At 48.6% G+C, this 19,486-nt stretch overlaps 5 protein-coding genes across 5 annotated transcripts; 3 read left to right on the plus strand and 2 right to left on the minus strand.

Annotated features, from left to right (window-relative positions):
- Window positions 1-1,592: 1,592 nt before the first annotated feature.
- EMWEY_00029920 (structure specific recognition protein I, putative) lies at window positions 1,593-7,109 on the plus strand (the record flags this gene model as incomplete). The annotated part of the gene is made up of 13 exons (XM_013481559.1): window positions 1,593-1,676; window positions 1,826-2,017; window positions 2,139-2,244; window positions 2,900-3,023; window positions 3,534-3,627; window positions 4,285-4,457; window positions 5,073-5,263; window positions 5,540-5,726; window positions 5,815-5,922; window positions 6,028-6,160; window positions 6,345-6,489; window positions 6,753-6,862; window positions 7,074-7,109. 13 exons carry the CDS (start codon window positions 1,593-1,595, stop codon window positions 7,107-7,109), a joined length of 1,683 nt encoding a protein of 560 aa, XP_013337013.1.
- Window positions 7,110-8,507: 1,398 nt separating this feature from the next.
- EMWEY_00029930 (hypothetical protein, conserved) lies at window positions 8,508-9,631 on the minus strand (the record flags this gene model as incomplete). The annotated part of the gene is made up of 5 exons (XM_013481560.1): window positions 8,508-8,627; window positions 8,851-8,925; window positions 9,086-9,119; window positions 9,265-9,383; window positions 9,563-9,631. 5 exons carry the CDS (start codon window positions 9,629-9,631, stop codon window positions 8,508-8,510), a joined length of 417 nt encoding a protein of 138 aa, XP_013337014.1.
- Window positions 9,632-10,485: 854 nt separating this feature from the next.
- Window positions 10,486-13,181, plus strand: EMWEY_00029940 (hypothetical protein, conserved; the record flags this gene model as incomplete). Its single annotated transcript, XM_013481561.1, has 6 exons — window positions 10,486-10,540; window positions 10,797-11,152; window positions 11,443-11,954; window positions 12,182-12,593; window positions 12,706-12,753; window positions 13,062-13,181. 6 exons carry the CDS (start codon window positions 10,486-10,488, stop codon window positions 13,179-13,181), a joined length of 1,503 nt encoding a protein of 500 aa, XP_013337015.1.
- Window positions 13,182-14,803: 1,622 nt separating this feature from the next.
- EMWEY_00029950 (Chromosome III, complete sequence, related) lies at window positions 14,804-16,153 on the plus strand (the record flags this gene model as incomplete). Its single annotated transcript, XM_013481562.1, has 1 exon — window positions 14,804-16,153. One exon carries the CDS (start codon window positions 14,804-14,806, stop codon window positions 16,151-16,153), a length of 1,350 nt encoding a protein of 449 aa, XP_013337016.1.
- A 657-nt stretch (window positions 16,154-16,810) lies between these two features.
- EMWEY_00029960 (hypothetical protein, conserved) lies at window positions 16,811-19,221 on the minus strand (the record flags this gene model as incomplete). The annotated part of the gene is made up of 6 exons (XM_013481563.1): window positions 16,811-17,468; window positions 17,588-17,678; window positions 17,965-18,306; window positions 18,448-18,591; window positions 18,778-19,027; window positions 19,174-19,221. 6 exons carry the CDS (start codon window positions 19,219-19,221, stop codon window positions 16,811-16,813), a joined length of 1,533 nt encoding a protein of 510 aa, XP_013337017.1.
- Window positions 19,222-19,486: the final 265 nt, after the last annotated feature.

Raw genomic sequence — 19,486 nt, forward strand, 5'->3', positions numbered from 1 at the left:
TAAGGGCTTATGGCTTAGGGCTTACGAAGACCTCAAACCACAGTTCTTCTTTACTTAGGGTGTATTGCTTCTGTAGGGTTTGAAGTGTGGGCGCCTGACCATAGGATTTCAGGGCCTAGCACTAAGGTATATGGGAAGGCTTTTAGGGTTTAGGCCTCCCCTACATGTTTTAGGGGTGGGATAAGGGATGATGATTGAAGCTGCTGCCACTACGGCAGCAACAACAGCACCAACAGCAGAGGCTATAGCCGCGGGAGCAGCAAACTGACACCACTGTATCAGGTAGCTAATGGAGCAAACTGTTGCAGCAACAGCAGCAAAAGTGGCTGGCTTTCAGAGCCGTTCAAGCCCACTTCGTTGGGCTAGGAGCAGAAGCTGGTGCTCCAGCTACATGCTGATCACCGCTGTTAATCCTTCTTAGCAACAGCAGCAACAAGGCAAGAGTAGCAAATACAGCAGCAGCAGCAGCAGCAGCAAGGGAAAATATCTCCTTGTCACAGGCAGCACCACCTCAGTGTGGAGACACAAGACGGCTCAGCCCCATCTGTTGAATTAGGTATACCACAAGAGCAGCAAAGTTTGAATACAGTACAGTTAGCACTAAATATACACTGGGACTCAAATTAGGGAAATGTGCTGCTTTCTCCTGCTGTTGTCTTCTGTACAAGGTATTGCCTCAAATACCATTGACAGCATGCAGGAAATTCGTCTCGTTTCTGCTTGTCCCTAATAGGCAAACACAGCTCCATTCATGCTGCCTTAGACTTTCTACTGCCAACGGTAGCAGGTGCTGCTGCTGTCGGTGTTGCTGCTGCAGCGATTCATACATCTCCAGAAGGACAGATATACACTTTCCAACGGCTGAAGCAGAAGCTGAACCGGAACTCCAAAACAACGGCCGAGCTTCGTCGGAGCAGCTGCTGTCCAGGCAAACTGCACATTTCCGTGGCATTGCACACCTGTTGTCGCGTTAAGAAAACAATACAACATTTTTGCCTTTATAGCTATGGCTAACTCCACAGGGAGGATTTGCCGAGCCTATGGTTTAGGTTTCAAAGTTGCTGTTGCTTGAAGACACGAGATCACTACCAACCCCGTGCAAGTCGGAGGCGGTGTGTGTGTATGTGTGTTTGAGCGTGTGTGCTCGTGCGCGTGAATAATATCCTCCCATTCATGAACAATTAATAAATATGCATTCACTTATACTTCACAACTTGGTCGAGTATCAATTGTTCTTGTATTGGGACCGCATTCACTAGAAGGCATATGGTGTGTGCTCGTCCGTCTGCCACCCCACTGCATAAACACCCGCTGTTGCATGCATGCATGCGGCCAGCCACACGGCTCGGAGAGTGTCTGTACGTCCCATTCCCTTACTGCCTTTTTAATTCATCTTTATATCAAAATAAAGGCATTATTATCACCCTTTTCGTCTTAATTCCTTTGCAGTAGCTATAGGGGTGCTGGCTTTCATCCGGCTCTCGGCCGCCAGCTGCCATCGATGCTGCCCTGCGCAAAGCATAGCGAGCAATAAATGAATTGGAACCGCCGGAAAATTGAGCACTAGCGTTTAAGCTGTTCATACATCAAAAATGTCTCAAGGGACTCCGCCGGCCGGCCCCGGTGGGCCGGTCGTGTCGGTGGCGAATATTCGGGGATTGGGGAGAAACGATCCTGTAAGAAAGAAAGTAAAGAGACGCAGTTTAACTCCGCATCTGGTGCTGCAGAGGGAGCGTTTGCGTCTGGTGTCCAGCCTGTTGAAGTGCTGGATGGGTAATTTACGTGTATTTCAGTTATTTACGATGTTTTGCTGCGCTTTTCTCAGGGTTTGTTTAAAATGAGTGGGGAGATATTTGGTTGGAAGAACAGAAGAAACGGAAAGGTTTATCAGTACAAAAGTTCAGATGTTGCAGACGCCCAGTGGATACACTGCGGCGCAGACCACTACCAGCTCAAGATTGTTCTTGGCCCCCATAGGAATGACAGCATCGTCATGTTCGATGGATTTCACAAGAAGGTAGGAGGGACAGGGGCCATCACTGCGCTAAGGGACGCCAAAGCTGAATTGGTATCTTAGTTGGTTTCGGTGTTTCGTGGTGCAATAGCTTGTACTAATGTTACTGCTCGTTGTTTCTCAGAACTATGAAGACATTCGGCGCCATTTTTTAGACCATTTTAAATTGAATTTAACTTCGAAGAGCATCGCGCACTTGGGATGGCACTGGGGTGACGTCTCTATGGACGGTATGTGTAGTGTATTTGACGACTATAAGCAACAGGGAAACGGTTTGTGTTTTATTAGGTATTTTCTGTGTAGTGTTGTCTTCAGTGTATCTCTTACTAAACAGTTGCCACGATTGTTCCCTTGTTATTTTTCCTTGGGTCAATTGTTGGCATTAATTTTTACTGGCGGCTTATCTTGTACATGTCCTTGTTTCTCTGTCACCGTTTTCTTCCGTTTTCCGTCTATACCGTTTGTGTAAGCCAACGAGATGTGGTCTGCACAGATCTGCTTCTTGGTCTTTTTTAGCCTCCCAAAGTCCACAAATGCCTGCGTTTTGTGCGACTTTGCCTTTGTTTGTGATGAATGTAGCTGTATATACACGTGCGATGTATTAATGTATGTAATGTATGTGGATACATATAAGCATATGTACACATATATAGTGTATATATGAATGGATACGTTATGTTTTACTTCGGAATTCACGCACATGCAGCTTAACACTTCGGAGCATGTGTGAATTCCTAAGTAGAATATATCTTTACAAAACGAATGAATATACAGATATGGGGTGTGCTTTTTTCTTGTTCGGTGGTGTACACGCACCATCCAGCCCTCCAGCAAGTCTGGGTTAGGTGGTTGTGCCTACTTTTGCATTTATGCTGTGTGGTTTAGGGAACAACTTAAATGTTTCCGTAAACGGCTGTCCCGCATTTGAAGTCAATGCACAGGACATTGTGCAAGTCACAACCCCTTCAAAGAACGACTTGGCTATTGAACTGGTTCAAGATGACACCCGGTACCAATGCAAATTAGGGTTTGGGGTTTAGGCTTTGCTTGGGTGTGTGATGGGTCTGTCTAGGGTTTATAATGCTTCAGCACTCATGGCTTCTTTAATTCTTTACAGCTTACTGCCGGTTTCTCAACGTCTTAGAGCCCCATTCTTTCTGATTATTATTTTCTGTTTTTTATAGGTTGTTGTTTCCTAAGTGTTTGCTACTACGTCAGTACTTTTTTATGCCATTCAGTGTTGTGATGCGTTTCTTTGTTTATTAGTTTAGAGCCCATGTCAATTATTTGTTTTTGCCTTGTTTGGATTGCTTGTTGTTACTTTTGTGTGTTTGTGCTTGGTTGGTATTTCTGCCTGTTGGCATGTGCCTGTTTTTATTCCCTTTCGTTCTCTCCCGAGATGCCGTCTCTGTTGTTTTTTTTCGTTTAAATATATGTTCCAGCGGAATTTTTTGCGTTTCTGGAGCAGTATCTGCGTTGTTCATTGTGTTAATATTTTTATTTCGACGTTGTTTTCCAGAGATCAAACGGAAGACATGCTTCTTGAGATACGCCTCTTTCAGCCTGCTGCAGGCGACGACGAAACCGACAGCCACCTGCAAAGTCTGAAGGAGGTCGGAGGCTAAGACGAACAAACACGATTTCCTAACAATTAAATGCTATTATTGTCTGGGTTGTGATCGTTATTTCTCCGCTTTAATGCAATTTCTTTGTGTGCTTTCAGTATTGGTTTTCATCGATAAAGTGATTCGAGATTAGTTTCAATCAGCTGATTTCATTTCGATAGTAAACAGTTGTTACTGTTGTCGTTCGTACTTGTCATTCTTAATTAAGGAAAATTTCTTCCTCTGTCTTCAACAAGCGTGTGTCGTTATCCTTGTTGATTGGGGTGTCCCTAATGCAGTTCCATCAATTCTTCTAGCGTTTACTGTCCGGCTTCTCTTGAGCCTGCAGACAGTTGTTCTTTCTTCCGTCTGCAAAACGGATGCTGCTGTGCCACTTAACATTGGTGAAGTAGCCTGTTGGTACTTTGTTGTCCCCTTCATTGATTATTTAAATATTTAGGCATTGGTTGATCTTCCTTCAACACAGCTATTTTTAGCGATGCCTGCGTTTAACTCCTTCTACACCGGCATGTGTAGTGCGCAGTAGTCCATACACATGCGTAAGCTTGCATGATTTGGTTCTAGGGTTGGGGGACAGAATACGCCACCTCCACGGTCACTCTATTCCCAGTTTGCACCGTGCTGTTGCCGCTGCTGCTGCTGCAGAAGCTTGTGAAGAAGAGTGGAGTGGCAGAGACAAAGATGGAAAGTATTGCCCTTTTGAATGACGTCCCGCTTTTGGTGCCGAGAGGAAGATATGAAATTGACATCGGCAGAAGAGCGCTCAAGTTTCACGGAAAGTCTTACGATTACACGATTCTATACACAAACATCAACAGGTCTGTGTTGTAATATAGGACCTTTGCATACACAGCTGTAGCAGTGCGCGCATGCTGAGCGTGCTTTGTTGTTGTGTTTTTAAGTGTATAACGCAGATTATGCACAAACCACAAGCCCATACAGTATCTGCAATGTGTTTGAAATTGCCAACACATATTATCGTTGTTTGTACGCATGCACGAGCATACTCATAAATATGAATATGAATAATTGTACATATAAATGTACGTGTATGTGTGTAGTCAATCCGTGTTTGTGTTGGAGTGACTGCATGCTTACAAAGTGTATTACGTGTTCTGCGTTTACATGTTTGTCTTTGCTTTTGTTGCACACGCACACACCGAACGAATAAGCACTTGCAGCATGCCGTGTATAAATGTGCAAATGTATAGTGGGTAGGATGTACATTTTCTGTATATGCTAAAGTGTGCATCGGTGGCGGCATGCTACCGTAATTTAAAAAAAGATGCATTCATAATCGTACAGACGACAGTGCATGTGCATGCATGTAAATATATAAGTACGAATCCGTTGACATACATAAAATATTTTAACTACGTATCTGCATGCAGCATATAAATGTCTTATGTAGGTGGTCGGTTGTTGGTTTGCAGGATGTTTCTGGTACCTCGTCCGAACTCTCCGCACGTAAATTTCATATTGTCTTTGGACAACGCGATGCGCCAGGGCCAAACTTCTTACCCGTTTGTCGTCATGCAGTTTGACAGCGAAAATGTCACTTCCGTTGAAGTCAATCTTGAAGAGGCAGAGCTTAAAGAAAAAGGGCTGGAGAAACAACTCGAAGGTAGTTGGCTAGCTACATGCTGATGTGTGTTTTTCCTATGCCGTACTGTACTGTTTTGTGCGGTTATTGTATTATTGTTGTCTTGCGGTAGTTGTTTAATGTTTTTGCAGCGTTGTTGCTGTGTCGTCTAGTGTTGCATTCATATTTCCTTCGGTGTTTTTATGTGCTTCTGAGATATTTGGTTTTTCTTGCGTTTCAATGCGGTGCACTTTTGCCTTTCCCGTGAGTGTGGTTGTTTGGTTTGTGGTCGTGTATACTGATGCTGTTCGTTTTTAGGCAAAACGTTCGACGTGATAACTCGCATTCTGAAATCTCTCATTGGAAAAAGCGTTATTGTTCCTGGAGACTTTAAAAGTGTCAAAAACCAATACGGGATTACCTGCAGCTATAGAGCCCAGAGCGGTCATCTGTACCCTCTCAATCGTTCTTTCTTATTCATAGTCAAGCCCGTTATTTTTGTTAGGTGCGAACATATTTTCTCCCTCGTGTGTATTTTTATGTTTGTTTCGTCCCTTTGCGGTTACGCATATATATATTTCATGCGTACGCAGGATGCTGGCCATGAGGCTTCACGTGCACGTATCTGATGCATGTTTCAACTATGTACCTTTGCGCAAGAATACTGAGAAACGGGGCCTTGCTGAGCTGAAGAGCCGGCAGTATACATGCAGTCATAGTATATATTCATGCTCTTGTCTGTTTGTTTCAGTCGCTTCGCTTGTTGCCTTAAGTCAGGTTGATATCTTATTTGGTTGGTTTTGCAGATTTGAAGATGTGGTGAGCGTGGAATTCAGCCGAACTGGCGCAAGTACCACCAACCGTTTCTTCGCGTTTACGGTATCTTGCCGAGGTGGAGTTGAGCATGAATTTACTTCAATTGACCGCAACGAGTACACCGTAAGGGCGCAATAAACCCCGCAAATGGAAGCATACAACCCTGATTCGCATGTTATGTGCTGCATTCACATTCACTGAGATCTCTGACGCAGCACGAGCAGTGGAGAGAAGCACGAAGCAGCAGGTTTTGGTTTATTGATTTAAACAGCGGATGCACTGCGTGCTCTCTGTTCTGTGAGCACAGCCCTTAGTGGAATTTTTGACACAGAGGGGAATCCGCATTAAGAATGTCGAGAATTCAAATGCTCAGCGGACAGGTGGACTGCAAGAAGAAGAAATACAAACTGACGAAGATGATGATGATTACGGCGGAGAGGAGTCCGAAACAGGTAGCTGAGCCAAAGCATTATCATGCCTTATGCCCTAAATAATCCTGGCACCGAAGCTGATGGCAGAAAGCGATGAAGTCATCTCCTTCGGATATAGTTTAGCCACCAGATTCATATGGCTTGCTTGTTTCATTTGCCACGTAGCAAAGAAAGCCAGCAGTACGCACGAATCGATACGGCATAAAGCAGGATACAATGCAGAAGTTAAAATATAGAATGGATATGAACTTCTGTCAAGTCTTGAAAGTTTTGGGGTTATGCAGATGAAGATTTTGAAGACGAAGACGATGATGAGGAAAGCGAAGCGAGTGCTGCAGACTCGAACGATGAAGACAAGAAGGAGAAGGAGAAAAAACGAAAGCACAAACACAAGGTGAGAGGTTCGACACAGGCAGGACACAGCACGTGTCTGCAATTCTCACCAGCCCACTTTGGCCAACAGATTGAATGAACTGTCCTTATTCTTGAGCATAGATATGGAAGTATAACCCGCAATCGCTTTGCTTTTTAAGTCAAAAGTACAGCAATATTTGGAATAATAGAGCGGCCCCAGTTTCCGCCCCTTGGTGTGTGTGTTTGCCCAGAAGGACAAAAAGGAGAAGAAGAAACATAAGAAGTGACAGGGGTGAAAGAGAGGCTGTATACGCTCTTAACTGCCTTAGGCAGCGTTGCAGCATGACGTATACCCCATGGCTCCTCAGTGCTTTGCCCCTACCAGAATGCAAATTTTTCTTGTTTGGGAGTTTTCCAAGGCTGAAGAGGAACACAAGACAACAGCAACCGACTCCATTTTCCTCAGGCACCGCGCCCAACACCTTGCGGGGTTGAAGGCCCAATAAGGCTCCACCTGTTATGTTATTCTCTTCCGTACCTTATTTCTGTAATGCATCAAACAAAAAAGTCTTCCCCGGGTGCATCTCAACGCATTGGGTCACTCAATGACCTACTTGTTATTGCCTACTGAATATATATATCCATAGATTAGTAGCGTGCTGCTGATTTATATGGGTATACCTCTGAGTATGGTGTGGATAACTAATGAAACATTTCTCCACAACAGTACAGAGCTGGATGGCGTAGAGTTTGCCTGCGTCACCCAGCAACCTTACCACGTGGCATCTTGCTCACAGCTTGTACCCCTTGCTGTAGTCCTCTTATGATTCATTTGCTTGGCCGATTTATCAAAGACGCCCGCGTTGGCTGAAGCTTTACCGCCTGTTGTGTTCGATCAGTTCTAAAGGCTTGCGTCTATACTTACCCCGGTTACTGCCTTAGTCATGGCGCTTGAAGCAATATTATATTCTTCCTCTATATGGAGTACACTCCCATGAAGGCTCGGTAGTGCTGTATTACAAGCGATACCTGATGGATGCCTCCCGAATGGGTACAGCGGCTATGGAGGTTTCTTTAACCACCTTAACTATGAGGGGTTGTCACTATTCTTCCAAAGTGGAATAAACTGATATTGTGGGACGTATCTGTTAGTGCCTCGCCGGCGAGTGTGCAGGCTGCACGGCTGTAGTGGGTTGGCTCCGTTGTGCCACAAAACTCTTGTAACAATAAAATTTCGGTCATTTCATGTTTCTGAGTCTTATTCTTACGCCACGTATACGGTTGTGGCGCCTAGGTCGCAGAAGCTCAAGGCAGGCTGCATAAACCTATGAAGCTCAGCCTCCAGGCAGAAAATGAGTTGGCTGTGAGTGCGGTCCAACAGCTTACTACCCTGCAGCTGTTTCGAATACTAAACCTGGTAGCCTGCTTGTCGGGGGGAAAAGGCAAAGTGATTATCTCGAATGCCGCTATACTTCTTTTAGGCAGCAACGTTGCATATATATGTGTTATGTAAGGAAGCGCACTGTTTCCAGCAATCCGCGGCCACTGACATACGACCGACCTGTGAAATGGTCAATCCGCCCTTGTCAGAGCAGCTACTAATTACCAACAGATGGGGTATTGCGGTTCATGTACCGGCAAAGAGGCGTGCCCGAGAATGTATCACTGCATGCACTACAGTTACGTCAAAACGGGGTTGCCCGCATGCGGACATCGAAATCCAATGCGAAATCTTTCCAAGCCCATAGCAGAAAATATTTATTGGGGAGCAGCTGAAGATGGCCATCTCCAGAATCCTGCACTACCTGCGAAGCAGCAAAAGAGGCGTTCGACACAAAAAGCACACGAAGACGAGGAGACGGATGAGCAGAAAAATGAAACAAGCAGCAGGACAAGAAAATTGAATTAGTTGAATTCCCCTGTTTGACAACTCCCTTGTGGGCAGAACATGCAACGGCAGGTTGCGTTTATGCACAAAACGCACCTATGCGCGCACACACCTCATACGATGTACGTAGGCGCACGTACCTCCACACAAGAATCCAAGATAAGATTATGAACTAAAGTCCTATACACGTTGGGGACAAGAGGACGCGAGAGGTCCTGACAACAGCAGACCGGACAAAGCTAAGCTCAGGGCACATTTGTTCTCACAAGCTACAAATATTACCGTTTAGATGGAAAGAGAACAATCAAATTGCAATGGCTCACAAAACGCCTGGGCTAAAGTGTGATTCATGCAAGTCCAGTCAAGGGGACGCACCCTCGGCACGCAGTACGCCTTTTCTGTCAGGTACCTGGTGACATCCACACAAATCCAGCATCGAGTAGATAACCAAACACCCCTCTCAGCACTCGTTCCACCAGGGGCTAGTTGAGTTTATCCGCAAGTGACAATCTACGACTGTGCAGATGTATATCATGCGACTAATGAACACTCACCACTTAACCAGGTCAACAGCACTGGTTGGTGTGGGGGCGTTAGCGTGCAACAAAAGGCCTGCAAAGAAGGCGAAGTGTCGGTAGGCCTCGTAGTCAATGCTGTACTCCTGCTGTCGTTTCTGCATGCACCCACTCAAGCCGGTTGCGTGGGGCACACTAAAATAGCAAATTAATGCCATTAAGTGTCAGCATGCAGTCTTACTAACCAGAATACGGGAAAATGCACAGGTGTTTCCACTTGCTGATGCCAAAGGGTTGTATATTGTCCAGTGTCTGCAGGTCTAATCATACAACGCACTTCCCGCGCAGAGGCCGCTGGAGCCGAAGGAGTAATTTTATCCTTCGCGACTTTTTTGAGGCCCTGCATTCTCCTGAGAATGAAACCAAAGACCTAATGTCTACGGCAAAAGACACGCTGTAGAACTCGCCGTCATCGCGTCAGCTGCGCCTTTTCCTGCAAAAAGGAGAAAGTCCGTTCTCCGAAATATCAAGTTGTCCGTCAAAAACCAAATGAAAAATAAATGAGACAAGTATGGCGAGAAAGGAGCATGAAATCGCCAAATCGCCTCTGGCTTGTCGTCGCTCTTGTAGTAAACAAGCAGGTGTCTTGCGCCACGGGCAGCATAACTTTGAAGTGCATGGAGTTGATTGATACAAAAGAAAAAGAGATTTTAAACGATCCTGAAAACGCTTTTAGAATTTCCACAACCTTCAGCTGGATAAGGGTTGGCATGAAGGGTTCCTGCTGGTTACAGATTGGTGGTGTATGTGTGTGTTCAAACGATCGCCGCCAACAAACAACAAATGAAGTAGTCGTAGCACGGGGAAATGCTGAAACTTCATCCTCTCTTGAACTAAGTGAATGTGCTTTGTACTCTGCGTACTGCTTAAATAAAATTTGCCTAATTAATTCAAGATTCGACCGGGCTTGAGCCTTCTTGGGTGCATGCAGCTGCCCCACAAGAAGTGGAGTTTTACCTCCTGATGTAACTAACGTCCTTCCAAAATAAATTCAGAGTTGTTTAATTGAGTAAATGGTCATTTTCCTGCGGTGTTTGGACCCGTTCGCGTACACACTTCCAGGCGTCAAAGAACGCCTCTCCAGCTGACCGAGCACGAATTCAGAATACATTTGGGGGGATATATTGAAACCTCCACATTTATACACTCCACTCCCTGATTGGGAACTCGATGGTATTTTTATTTCATTAGGAGAAGGCAATGGAAGGCAGCGGCGACAACCGGCAGAATCTGGCACCTGTCAAGAAGGAGCCTTGTAGGTTATTTGTTGCAAATTGGCTGTCACCTACTGCACATCTTTCTCTCCACATATGCCGACCAGTCGAACTAGGTGCTTGTAAATACAGGGTACGGAGACCCGTAGGATGACTTCCTGTTGCGTAGTTGGCATGGGTGATCAAAGCGTGCCTATCTAAATTGCGTATCCCATTATTTGGTGTGCTGCTCTACGTGTACCAAAAGGTGGGTTTCGCCTCACTCACTCCGTCTTTGTCCTTTTGATATGCTTGCAGTGAGGGTTCGCAGTTTCTCTTCTATGCGGCAGCACGAGCAGCAACAGATGGCAGCAGCAGCCCTCCGGATTCCAAGGGGCGCCGGTCAACTCGTGCCTTCTCTTCAGCCTCGCGACCCCAGGCTGAAACAGCATTATGTGCGTCCATCGGTTCCCTTCGTTTCCGCTGATGGGGGCAGTGGCAGCAGCAGCAGCTCTGGAAACAGAAGCACCATCAAGTTTACACCCAATGTAGCTGTCAAGCAGGAAACAGCCGCGGGACCAACAGCCTCCGCGTCAGCGACAGCAGGAATATCTGATTTCAGCGTTGACGCCTTGTTGCTGCGTTCTCTGCACAGTTATCAACCCACTGGTCAAGTAAGTCCTTACTTTATGGTTTGCGGTTTATGGCTATGATCATAAGTGGATGAGCGCAAGGGGGCATGCCAACTACGGAAGAACGTTTGGCAGCCGTCATTTCATATTGCGTAGGGTTTAGTGGTTACGGTTCCGGATTCGCGCTGCAGATAAACGACATCACCTTGGGTGCTGACACCTCGACACATGCGTCATAGAGAGATGGCTGCAGGATGTTGTGGTGCTAGTCACCCTCTTCTGCAGACGGCACTGGCGATTTCTCTGTGTCCTTGTTCGTCTGTGAGCTGCAGGGTCAAGACCGTTTAAACCGACCTAAATTCGCAGCAGCAGGCAAAATGCAGTTCAGCCCAGTTCCTGCGCCGCAGGTGCAGAGAGTGTTGCCTCAAGCTAGCAACAGCAGTGGAAAGCAGCAACAGAAGAAGGGCCCGCGCTCCATTAGCCTAAGCGACTTGACTCTAGACGAGTCCCAGGGCCACTTATTTCTCCCCATCACCATCCCTTTCAAGCTTAGAGGTCGGCGGTGCATGCAGGACGAACAGCTCAAACAGGAAACAGACTACGGGACGCCTGTAGCCTTCAACAACCACCAGCAGCAGCAACTGGACGAGCTGCAGGGTATAGACACTGCGGCTTCCACCCCTAACCACTTGAGACGCAGCGAATCAACAGCAGTGCAGTTTAAGAGTGGGAAAGATAGTCTGCAAGCCTTCTCCAAGCAAAACCAGGAGGACAGTGCTGCTACTTTGTTGCTGAATGGCCAATTCCTTACGACTGGCGAAACCTCGCAAGAAGACAGCAGGCCGTTAGTTTTGCAAACGCCCTCACGGATGTCAAGTACCGGCACCACAGAGATACAAAAACCAAACATATAAAGAATAACTGCTACAGCTTCTCGCATTCACAAGCCACCTGGGGCCATTTCAGGGCAGGCCTTTGTAAAACCTCGGCACTTCGTGCCTTTACAATCGATTGTGTTGGTGAGTTTGTAACATATGCCGTTTGCTGTGGTGCTGCTGTGTGTATATGCAGCGAGTTTGTGCATCTGTGCTTTCCAGAGCTTCTCCCACCCCTGGATATTTCCGCTATGCAGGCGCAGCAGGCTAAGAGCCAGCAGCAGGCTCAGGAGAAGGCACAAGAACAACAAAATAAGGGCAGCAGCAGCAGATGCGGCCCTGCGAGTGCCACCCGAAGAAATTGTCCCACACCTTTGCATGCGCTTCCGTCTGGGCGGATCGGTCAACTGCTCATTCGTCGCAGTGGCCGCGTGCACTTGTGCCTCCTTACTGACATCTTCCGTCGTAGGACTGCATATGCAGGCGCACAAACAGCAGGCGCAGCAGGAGAAGGAGCAGCAGAAGGCAATCAAGGCTTAGAGGACTGCAAAAATGAGGACGAAGATCAGAAAGCAGAGCCAAGGCCTACGTATACACTCCGCAGTGATGTGAGTCATGCGCATCTTGGAAATTCGATGCTTTCGTTGTATTCAATTTCTGGTGGCTTAAGAGTCCGCATCACCTTCCATGGTAATCCCTTGGCTTGATTTGCTTATGCAGGACATCTGCTACGACGTGCTTCTCGGCACTGAGGGCTCCTTTGCTCAGGTGCGCGTCCGGCATACAGCAAGCCACAGCTGTCTAAAGTGACGGGTTGCACTGTCACGTTAAGCAAACTGCTTAACAAGACAGTACTAGGGGCCCGCCCAGCAATGAATGACCCGAGTGGGCAGGAGGGTCCACCAGCTCAGTCACGTGTTGCAGCAAAATCTGTTACAGTCGGCAAAGCACGCAATGGTTTCATCAAAAACTATTGTGTCAATCTGCTTTTGTTGATCGTGGACTGTCTGTAGACAGGTAAATCGAGCTACACTGAGTGTGCGGGGTGTGCGTGTGCATTTGGAATGAACGTGCAGGAAGTGGGTTGCCTGTTATCGGATACAAATGAGTTCATATTTTTGGGCCGTTGTCATAGAAAGCTCATTGTCACTGCAGATGTGCCCAGGGCTGTTCGCGCCTTATCTTCCGGGATGTGATGTCCCTTCCCACCAGTTTGAAGCTAGCCTCTCTCCTCAAGTCAAGGGTGACAAAATTTATGATATGCACGATTCGTTTCCCAACATAAAAGTCCATAACCTCTGAGAGCAGCGAAAGTCTAGTTCATCCGTGCAAGCATTACGACATCATCTCCGGAACAGAGCGTCTCCTTGTCGTTGCTCTGGAATATGGCGGGACTGATACAGGGCATGGACTAGAGCTGGGGCTGCATCCAGAGTCCTGCTGAAGTAAGCATTATCGTCGTATCGCTTCTGCTACTACGTTCTTTACATTCTGTTTGCTTGGAAGGTGGCTAGCATAGTGCTTCTCTCAGGCCCCCTGTCTCGTTACCAGCAATCTCGACTTCTTGGGCACTTGGCAGCCTAAAGTTACTGACAGTCTGTGCACTGCCTCCTCTGAAGGCTGAACAGGCACATAAGAATACAGTGTTTTATCTCTGACCACTGAGGCATCAAATATGCGCAGGCCGGTGCGCCCTGTTCTTCCACTGGACTGAAACTACCGGGGGGCTATCGCTGCTTGTGCGGGTCCTCGGTGTTGCACGTGAAGAGGCATATGTTAGTAATAGCAAGGAGCATGGATTTTCTGTTGAAATCACGCCTTCTTGTCGGTTCGATGCATTGCATTTAGCCCATCCAATGGTTACCCGGAGTATGTCGTTTGCCCATGCCTGGAAGGGTGATATAATATTTTTAATCCTCCGTTCGCTTTTGCTTTCGGTATAACTACTAAGCGTATGATCAGAAGTAGGAATGTGCACTGGAGGGTGCACTAAGGCTAAAAGCCTTACTGCCGCGATGCCCATAACCGGCGCCTGGGAGGACTTCAGCCGTGCTGTTTTTAGGCTAGCTTCAGGGGGTTGTTCTGGGTGTAAGCTGGAACTCAGGCAAACGGGAGTTTGACACGTATTTCAGTTCAAAAAGCTTTGTATTATGGTTGTTTTAACGCGCAGTAGTCCTCTTGCCTGGGCGGTGTTTCCGGGGTTGTGAGGCTTTCGGCTGCTGCCTTCACCGCCGGCCTCTGCTGGCTTGACCATCGTCAGACCAGCGCTGTCCTACATTGTAGTCTTCTTAATGATCGAGCAAGTTACTTTAAATGTGTTTAAAATCAGATTTAAATCAATGTATTTGGGTAGGTGGGCCGTTATTGGCTCTGCCGAAACGCCATTGGTTTTGCTTATGGGAGATGCGGAGGCCGTGGTGCCTCAGTGACGACCACCGTGTTTAGTTTAAATTGCTCATCTCATGCGGCGCTCGGTTCTTTTTCCAAACAACTGTTCCCGGATTGTTTCCTCATACATAGCAGATGCTGTCGGGGAAGGGCCATTCACCATATTATCTTGCGCTAGAGCCACTTTTTCTGCTGACTCAGGTGTGTCTTGACCTCTTGTTCCACCAGCAGTGTCAAAGACCTGCAGTCGCCAGCTCCTTTCACACAAACAGCTAAATTACCTTATTCGTGGGCGTTTCACGTTTGGTATGCTGCTTCATTGCATGCTTCTTCCGGGCATCCAGGAGTCCCTCTTTGCGCCGTCTTCTGCAGCTGGGGAGAGAGATAACTCGAATCCTTCGGCAATAACGTCCCACTCTGTGTGGTGAATATGTTGAAGCTTGGAGGAAATTCTGAAACGCCAGACACTCAAGCTTTTGCGGATGACCTTGCCTCCGCGGATGCCTCCCCTGAACAGGAAGCCCGACCAAAACCAACGCGAACAGGCAGGGGGCTGCCTCTGCGTGAACGCAAGGTGTATCGAAACCTTGCTCGATACACCCCTCGAGTTCAAGGGCTCACCTTTGATCACAACCAGATCCGCTGGATCTCCTACTGGAAAAATGAACAGAATAAACAAGTGCAGAAACACTTCCCCGTCAGCAGATTTGGATTCTTTGGCGCCCGACTCATGGCTTTAGAAGAGCGAAATAGAATTCAAGGGTGGCCGCTTTTCGCAGACGAAGCGTTCCATCTTATTGAAGGGTTGAAAATTTTTGTCAAGTCCAATCCGGAGTACGCTGCTGCCTTGCTACAGGGGGGCGAACTAGATCCTGTCACCGGGGAGATCCATCTCAATGTATACGCAGAGCAGGTCTTAGAGTCCTGTTCAGCCACGCTGGAGGAGCGCATCGCGGCGTCTTTGGCTACTGGTCTGCGAGCGTTGCCACCGCAAGTAGATGCAGGCGGCCGAAATCAACGCAGCAAGCCAACAACAGCAACAGCTGTTTCAACCCGCCAGCCGCCCCCCCCGCCTCTTTCCCAAGATGACGACGACTGTTCTGTTCAGCGCAGGGCGTCTGTAGGAGTGGCTACTCGTCGTCAGAGGGCAGCGCGTTTAAGGACAGCCAGTCGGCGGAATGGGGTCACCTCAAACCCTGCAGAGAGACGAGCTGCTGCACCCACACAGCTTGGTGGTTCAGGAGGGCAAGAAGAGGTTACCCTTCCTCTTCCTGCGTTTGAGGAGAAGAAGGGGGAGGTCCAACAATCAACCGACTCCGGAATGGCTACCTATGCTGATGTGCTGGCTCAGGCGTATGCCCTTTCAATGGGAGGCGTCAAAGTAGATGCAACCACAACCCATCAGCTGTCACTTCCCCGCAGCAGCCAAGAAGAGCATTTGCCCCCACCTAACCTAGATTGCAGGAAGCCGAAAGTGCTGCCTGCTTTGTTGCCTGCGACATCTGGAACGGTTTACCTCGAGGGAGGTGGAGACTCTTCAGTCAGCAGTCGTCTCGTTTCCATGGCTTCCTCAAGCTATGAGGAATCTGAACCCCTTGTTGACTCATGTGCCTTAGTTGAGCAGGAACCAGATGCTCTTCGAGACCTCCTTAACTGTGACGTCTCGGAACCGATGGACACTGGCGTAGACTGGGAGGTTGAGGGTTCGAACACCGCAACTATTGTTGACGTTAGCAGACCCACAAGGAACCCCTTAACCCGTCAGTCTCGCCAATTCTAACGCCTACAATAGAAATGCAGTTTTTCTGTTGAACTTAATCATGTTTAAACTGCTTGCCTCGTTCGTCCGTTTTCGACTTGGAAGCCCTCGCGTGCTGGCTGCTGCGTCGCAAAGTTGATTCCCTGGTGTGTATTTGTGTAAGACACCTGCTCTGCTTATTTGGGTCAGTCTGCGCCCTTCATGCACTGGACTGCTACAGTTCTCGCCTTCGGAATGCAGGGTGCTGTAGCATGTGTATGCCTATGCGGCATATGGAAGAACTGTACCCGCAGTCCATCTGTGTCATTCCTTTGATGGGTCCGTTCTGAGATAGCGCAAACAGTCCCCTACTCTGCAAACGGCGAGAAAGCGCAGGCCCGTCCCTCCATAGTGAGCACGCTTACCCACTCACGTCTACCGCGACTGTTGCTTCCTTATGCTCTAGTAATACAGCCTAAAGCCTGCACTTTTTGTGTGTATTTATCTTCTGCACGCAACTATACATTAATGCAGACGCCCCCATGGACAAAAATGTGTTTCACACTTATTACCGTGAACAAATTCGAAGTCTCATCTCATGCCATTACTGCTGCACGGAAACCTGAAACTCAAGCTGATGACTGCAGGGAGTCCCCAGAGGGGACTTAAATGCCCTCAGCCACACACTGCCAGCAGCACTTATGAAGGAGCAGCGGGTGTGGATTGCGCTTCTTCAGTCCCTGCATTACTTCCAGAAGGTTCTGAAAAACCTGCAGGTTGCTCTATATCAACATCACCTCCCTCATCGTCACCAAGCCAAGCCGGTTGTACCTCCCAACCCCCCATTAAGCACCGAAACACAACGCATGCCCGTCGTGCCTCCTTCAATGTCTTGTATTGGTTCAAAGGGAAACTCTTCGTCTTGAAGCGGCCATTTTCCCTCCACTGGCATCGCCACAGCTTGCGGGCAACATCCAGATACACGCCAGTAGGTGTGGAGGAATTGCCGCCCCCGCCGCCCCCGCGTCCACCCGGAGGATGCCGACTTCTTCCTCGTTTGTGGCGGGGTGCACTTTCGTGTGCACCCGGGCTCTGTGGAGTGCCACCCCCTTGAATAGATGCATCAGAGACGGAACCTGCATTGCTCGTGGCTCTGCTGCACACGCTCACGCCACGGCTTGATATGCTCGAGTCCACCGACATGCTGCACCGAGAAAGAGAAAAGTCAGACAAGCCACCAGCACTTGGCTCCCGAGACGCCCAACCAGCCCCATCCTCAACAGTCCGGACGACGACACGTCTACCTCCAATCCTCACTGTCCCCGCCCTTTCTGAAAGAGGACCGAAACCCCTTCCTCTGCAAAAACACGCCCACAACACAACGCCGAGCGATTTCTTCAAGGCTCTGGCTGGGTGGGTGTTCCCGTTCGTCTGCTACTGCACGTTTCTGAGCCATTATCTGCTTAGCTAGCCCACCTTGAACCCCCTTGAATGGCCTTTCTCAAGCCAATCCCAGCCGTCCCTTGGGGGCGAGAAGGCACAGGTGAGTTCCCTCGCGGCGAGCTGCCTGCACTCTGCGAAGAACGCCTCCAAGAGCGCCTCCTATGACGACCATGGCGGTCTTGCCTTCGCCCAAAAGCTCTCATAGGCTTTACTGTGGGTCACAAAGAACAGAAAAGTCTACGGACAGCTCTAAAGCCCTGTAGTGGCGGGGAATGCAGCAATTCCTACAACCTACCCAATGCGCCATACAGGTAATGCATATCATCTGCAGACAATATCCACCATCAGGCTGCACACAACTGTACTCAGGCAATATGCATGGTGAACTGTCAACATTCGAAAAGACTTACATCTTATTTGGGCATCTGTATAGTCCTTCTCGAATGGATCATAGGTATCCCGGTACCACAAGGCTCCTTTTAACAGCGGAAGTGCATAGAAGTCATCCACAAGCAGCTGGCCCTGTGTGTTTTCCACAGGCGGAGCCGATGATGCGGCAAGAGAGCGCAAGAGAGGAGTGGTGGCATTTATATCCAAAGCGGCGGTGCCACCATGCTTAGCAGACTCAGGTCTGGCCTCTGCGATGCGGCTTCTATCCTCCTCTGCCGTATCTGCATCTCCTGCTGGTATTTGGATTTCCGGTACAGCATGATTGGCTGGCATGCCACTGTCTTGCTGAACGGCTGCAGTCTCTGCAATAACACCCCACCGGCACAATAATGAAGCACGTTTACACGAAACGAAGTGATATAGTTGTTCCTTATGGCAGGGATTTGTCCTTCAACATGTCTTGCCCCCGGGCAACGCCAGTGCGATCAGCGCGGGACACTTACTCTCCATGGCCACATCATTGTTCGCGATGTCCACGGCCTTCAACTGCGACACTTCAACTGGGCTTGCCGAACCAAACAGAGCTCGCAGGCTGCCTTGCAGCAACTCGAATCCATTGACACAATCTACCTCATTGTCAGTGGGGGCTGCTAGCACCGTTGAAACAAATGTCAACATGCTCTCAGTGTTACTGGACTGCGCCACGCCTGGAGCGGTTCCTTCGCTGCCTTTTTGTGTCTTGGCCCTCCTTCCGGCCGGTGCAGACACAGGCAACCTCCCCGATTCGGAAGTTGGTAGGGAGCACTCCGAAGATGCACCATCAGTTCTCTCACCACACGCAAGGTCACGGCTTTGATGAGCCTTTGCGATTCCTGCTCCCTGCTCCCCAAATTCAACAGGCCAGCTTTCAATGCTGTCAACAAGCTCGGCAGCCGCATGAATAAGTTCGACCGACAGGTCTACACCATCACTTCTAGCTGCAGTGCTCGCCTGCTGGGTCCCTTTATGTACACACGAGCGACTTTGGCTGTCAACTACCTCAGTAAAGCGCGCCAGCATGGCCCCAGTCCCAGCGTCACATGTCTGCCACGGGGTCGAATCAACGCTTGGCGAAGGCGCACCCATCATACTTCCGCATGGTATACGGAAAACGTGGGGTGATGCTGAGAGTGATATAGTAGAATTCACAGAGGACGAACTGTCAGAAGCAGCACCGTCGCCCCTCCTACCTCTTGCGTCTGGTGTTGGTCCGTCCAGTCCAGCGCCTGTCTTAACATAGTCTTCCCACCACCAGGGCACCAACGGTGTCACTCGTCGGCGTCCTGATGTTGCCTGCTGGTCATCGGATGTCAGACGCGCCCGTTGCATGCGGCGAAGCCTACGAGGAGAGGCGTCCAGTGCGTCCCCCCCAAACCCATCTCCATGCCCAGGCCTTCCCAATTCATCTCCTGAGAGCCAGAAACACAGGCGGAATTCAAAAAAGACGCCGCATGCTAAACGTTACAGTGTGTGTAGCATGTTGCTGCATATATATATATATAT

This window comes from Eimeria maxima, genomic scaffold (assembly GCF_000499605.1).
Source record: "Eimeria maxima Weybridge genomic scaffold, Emw_scaff357, whole genome shotgun sequence".
NCBI classification, from domain to species: domain Eukaryota; phylum Apicomplexa; class Conoidasida; order Eucoccidiorida; family Eimeriidae; genus Eimeria; species Eimeria maxima.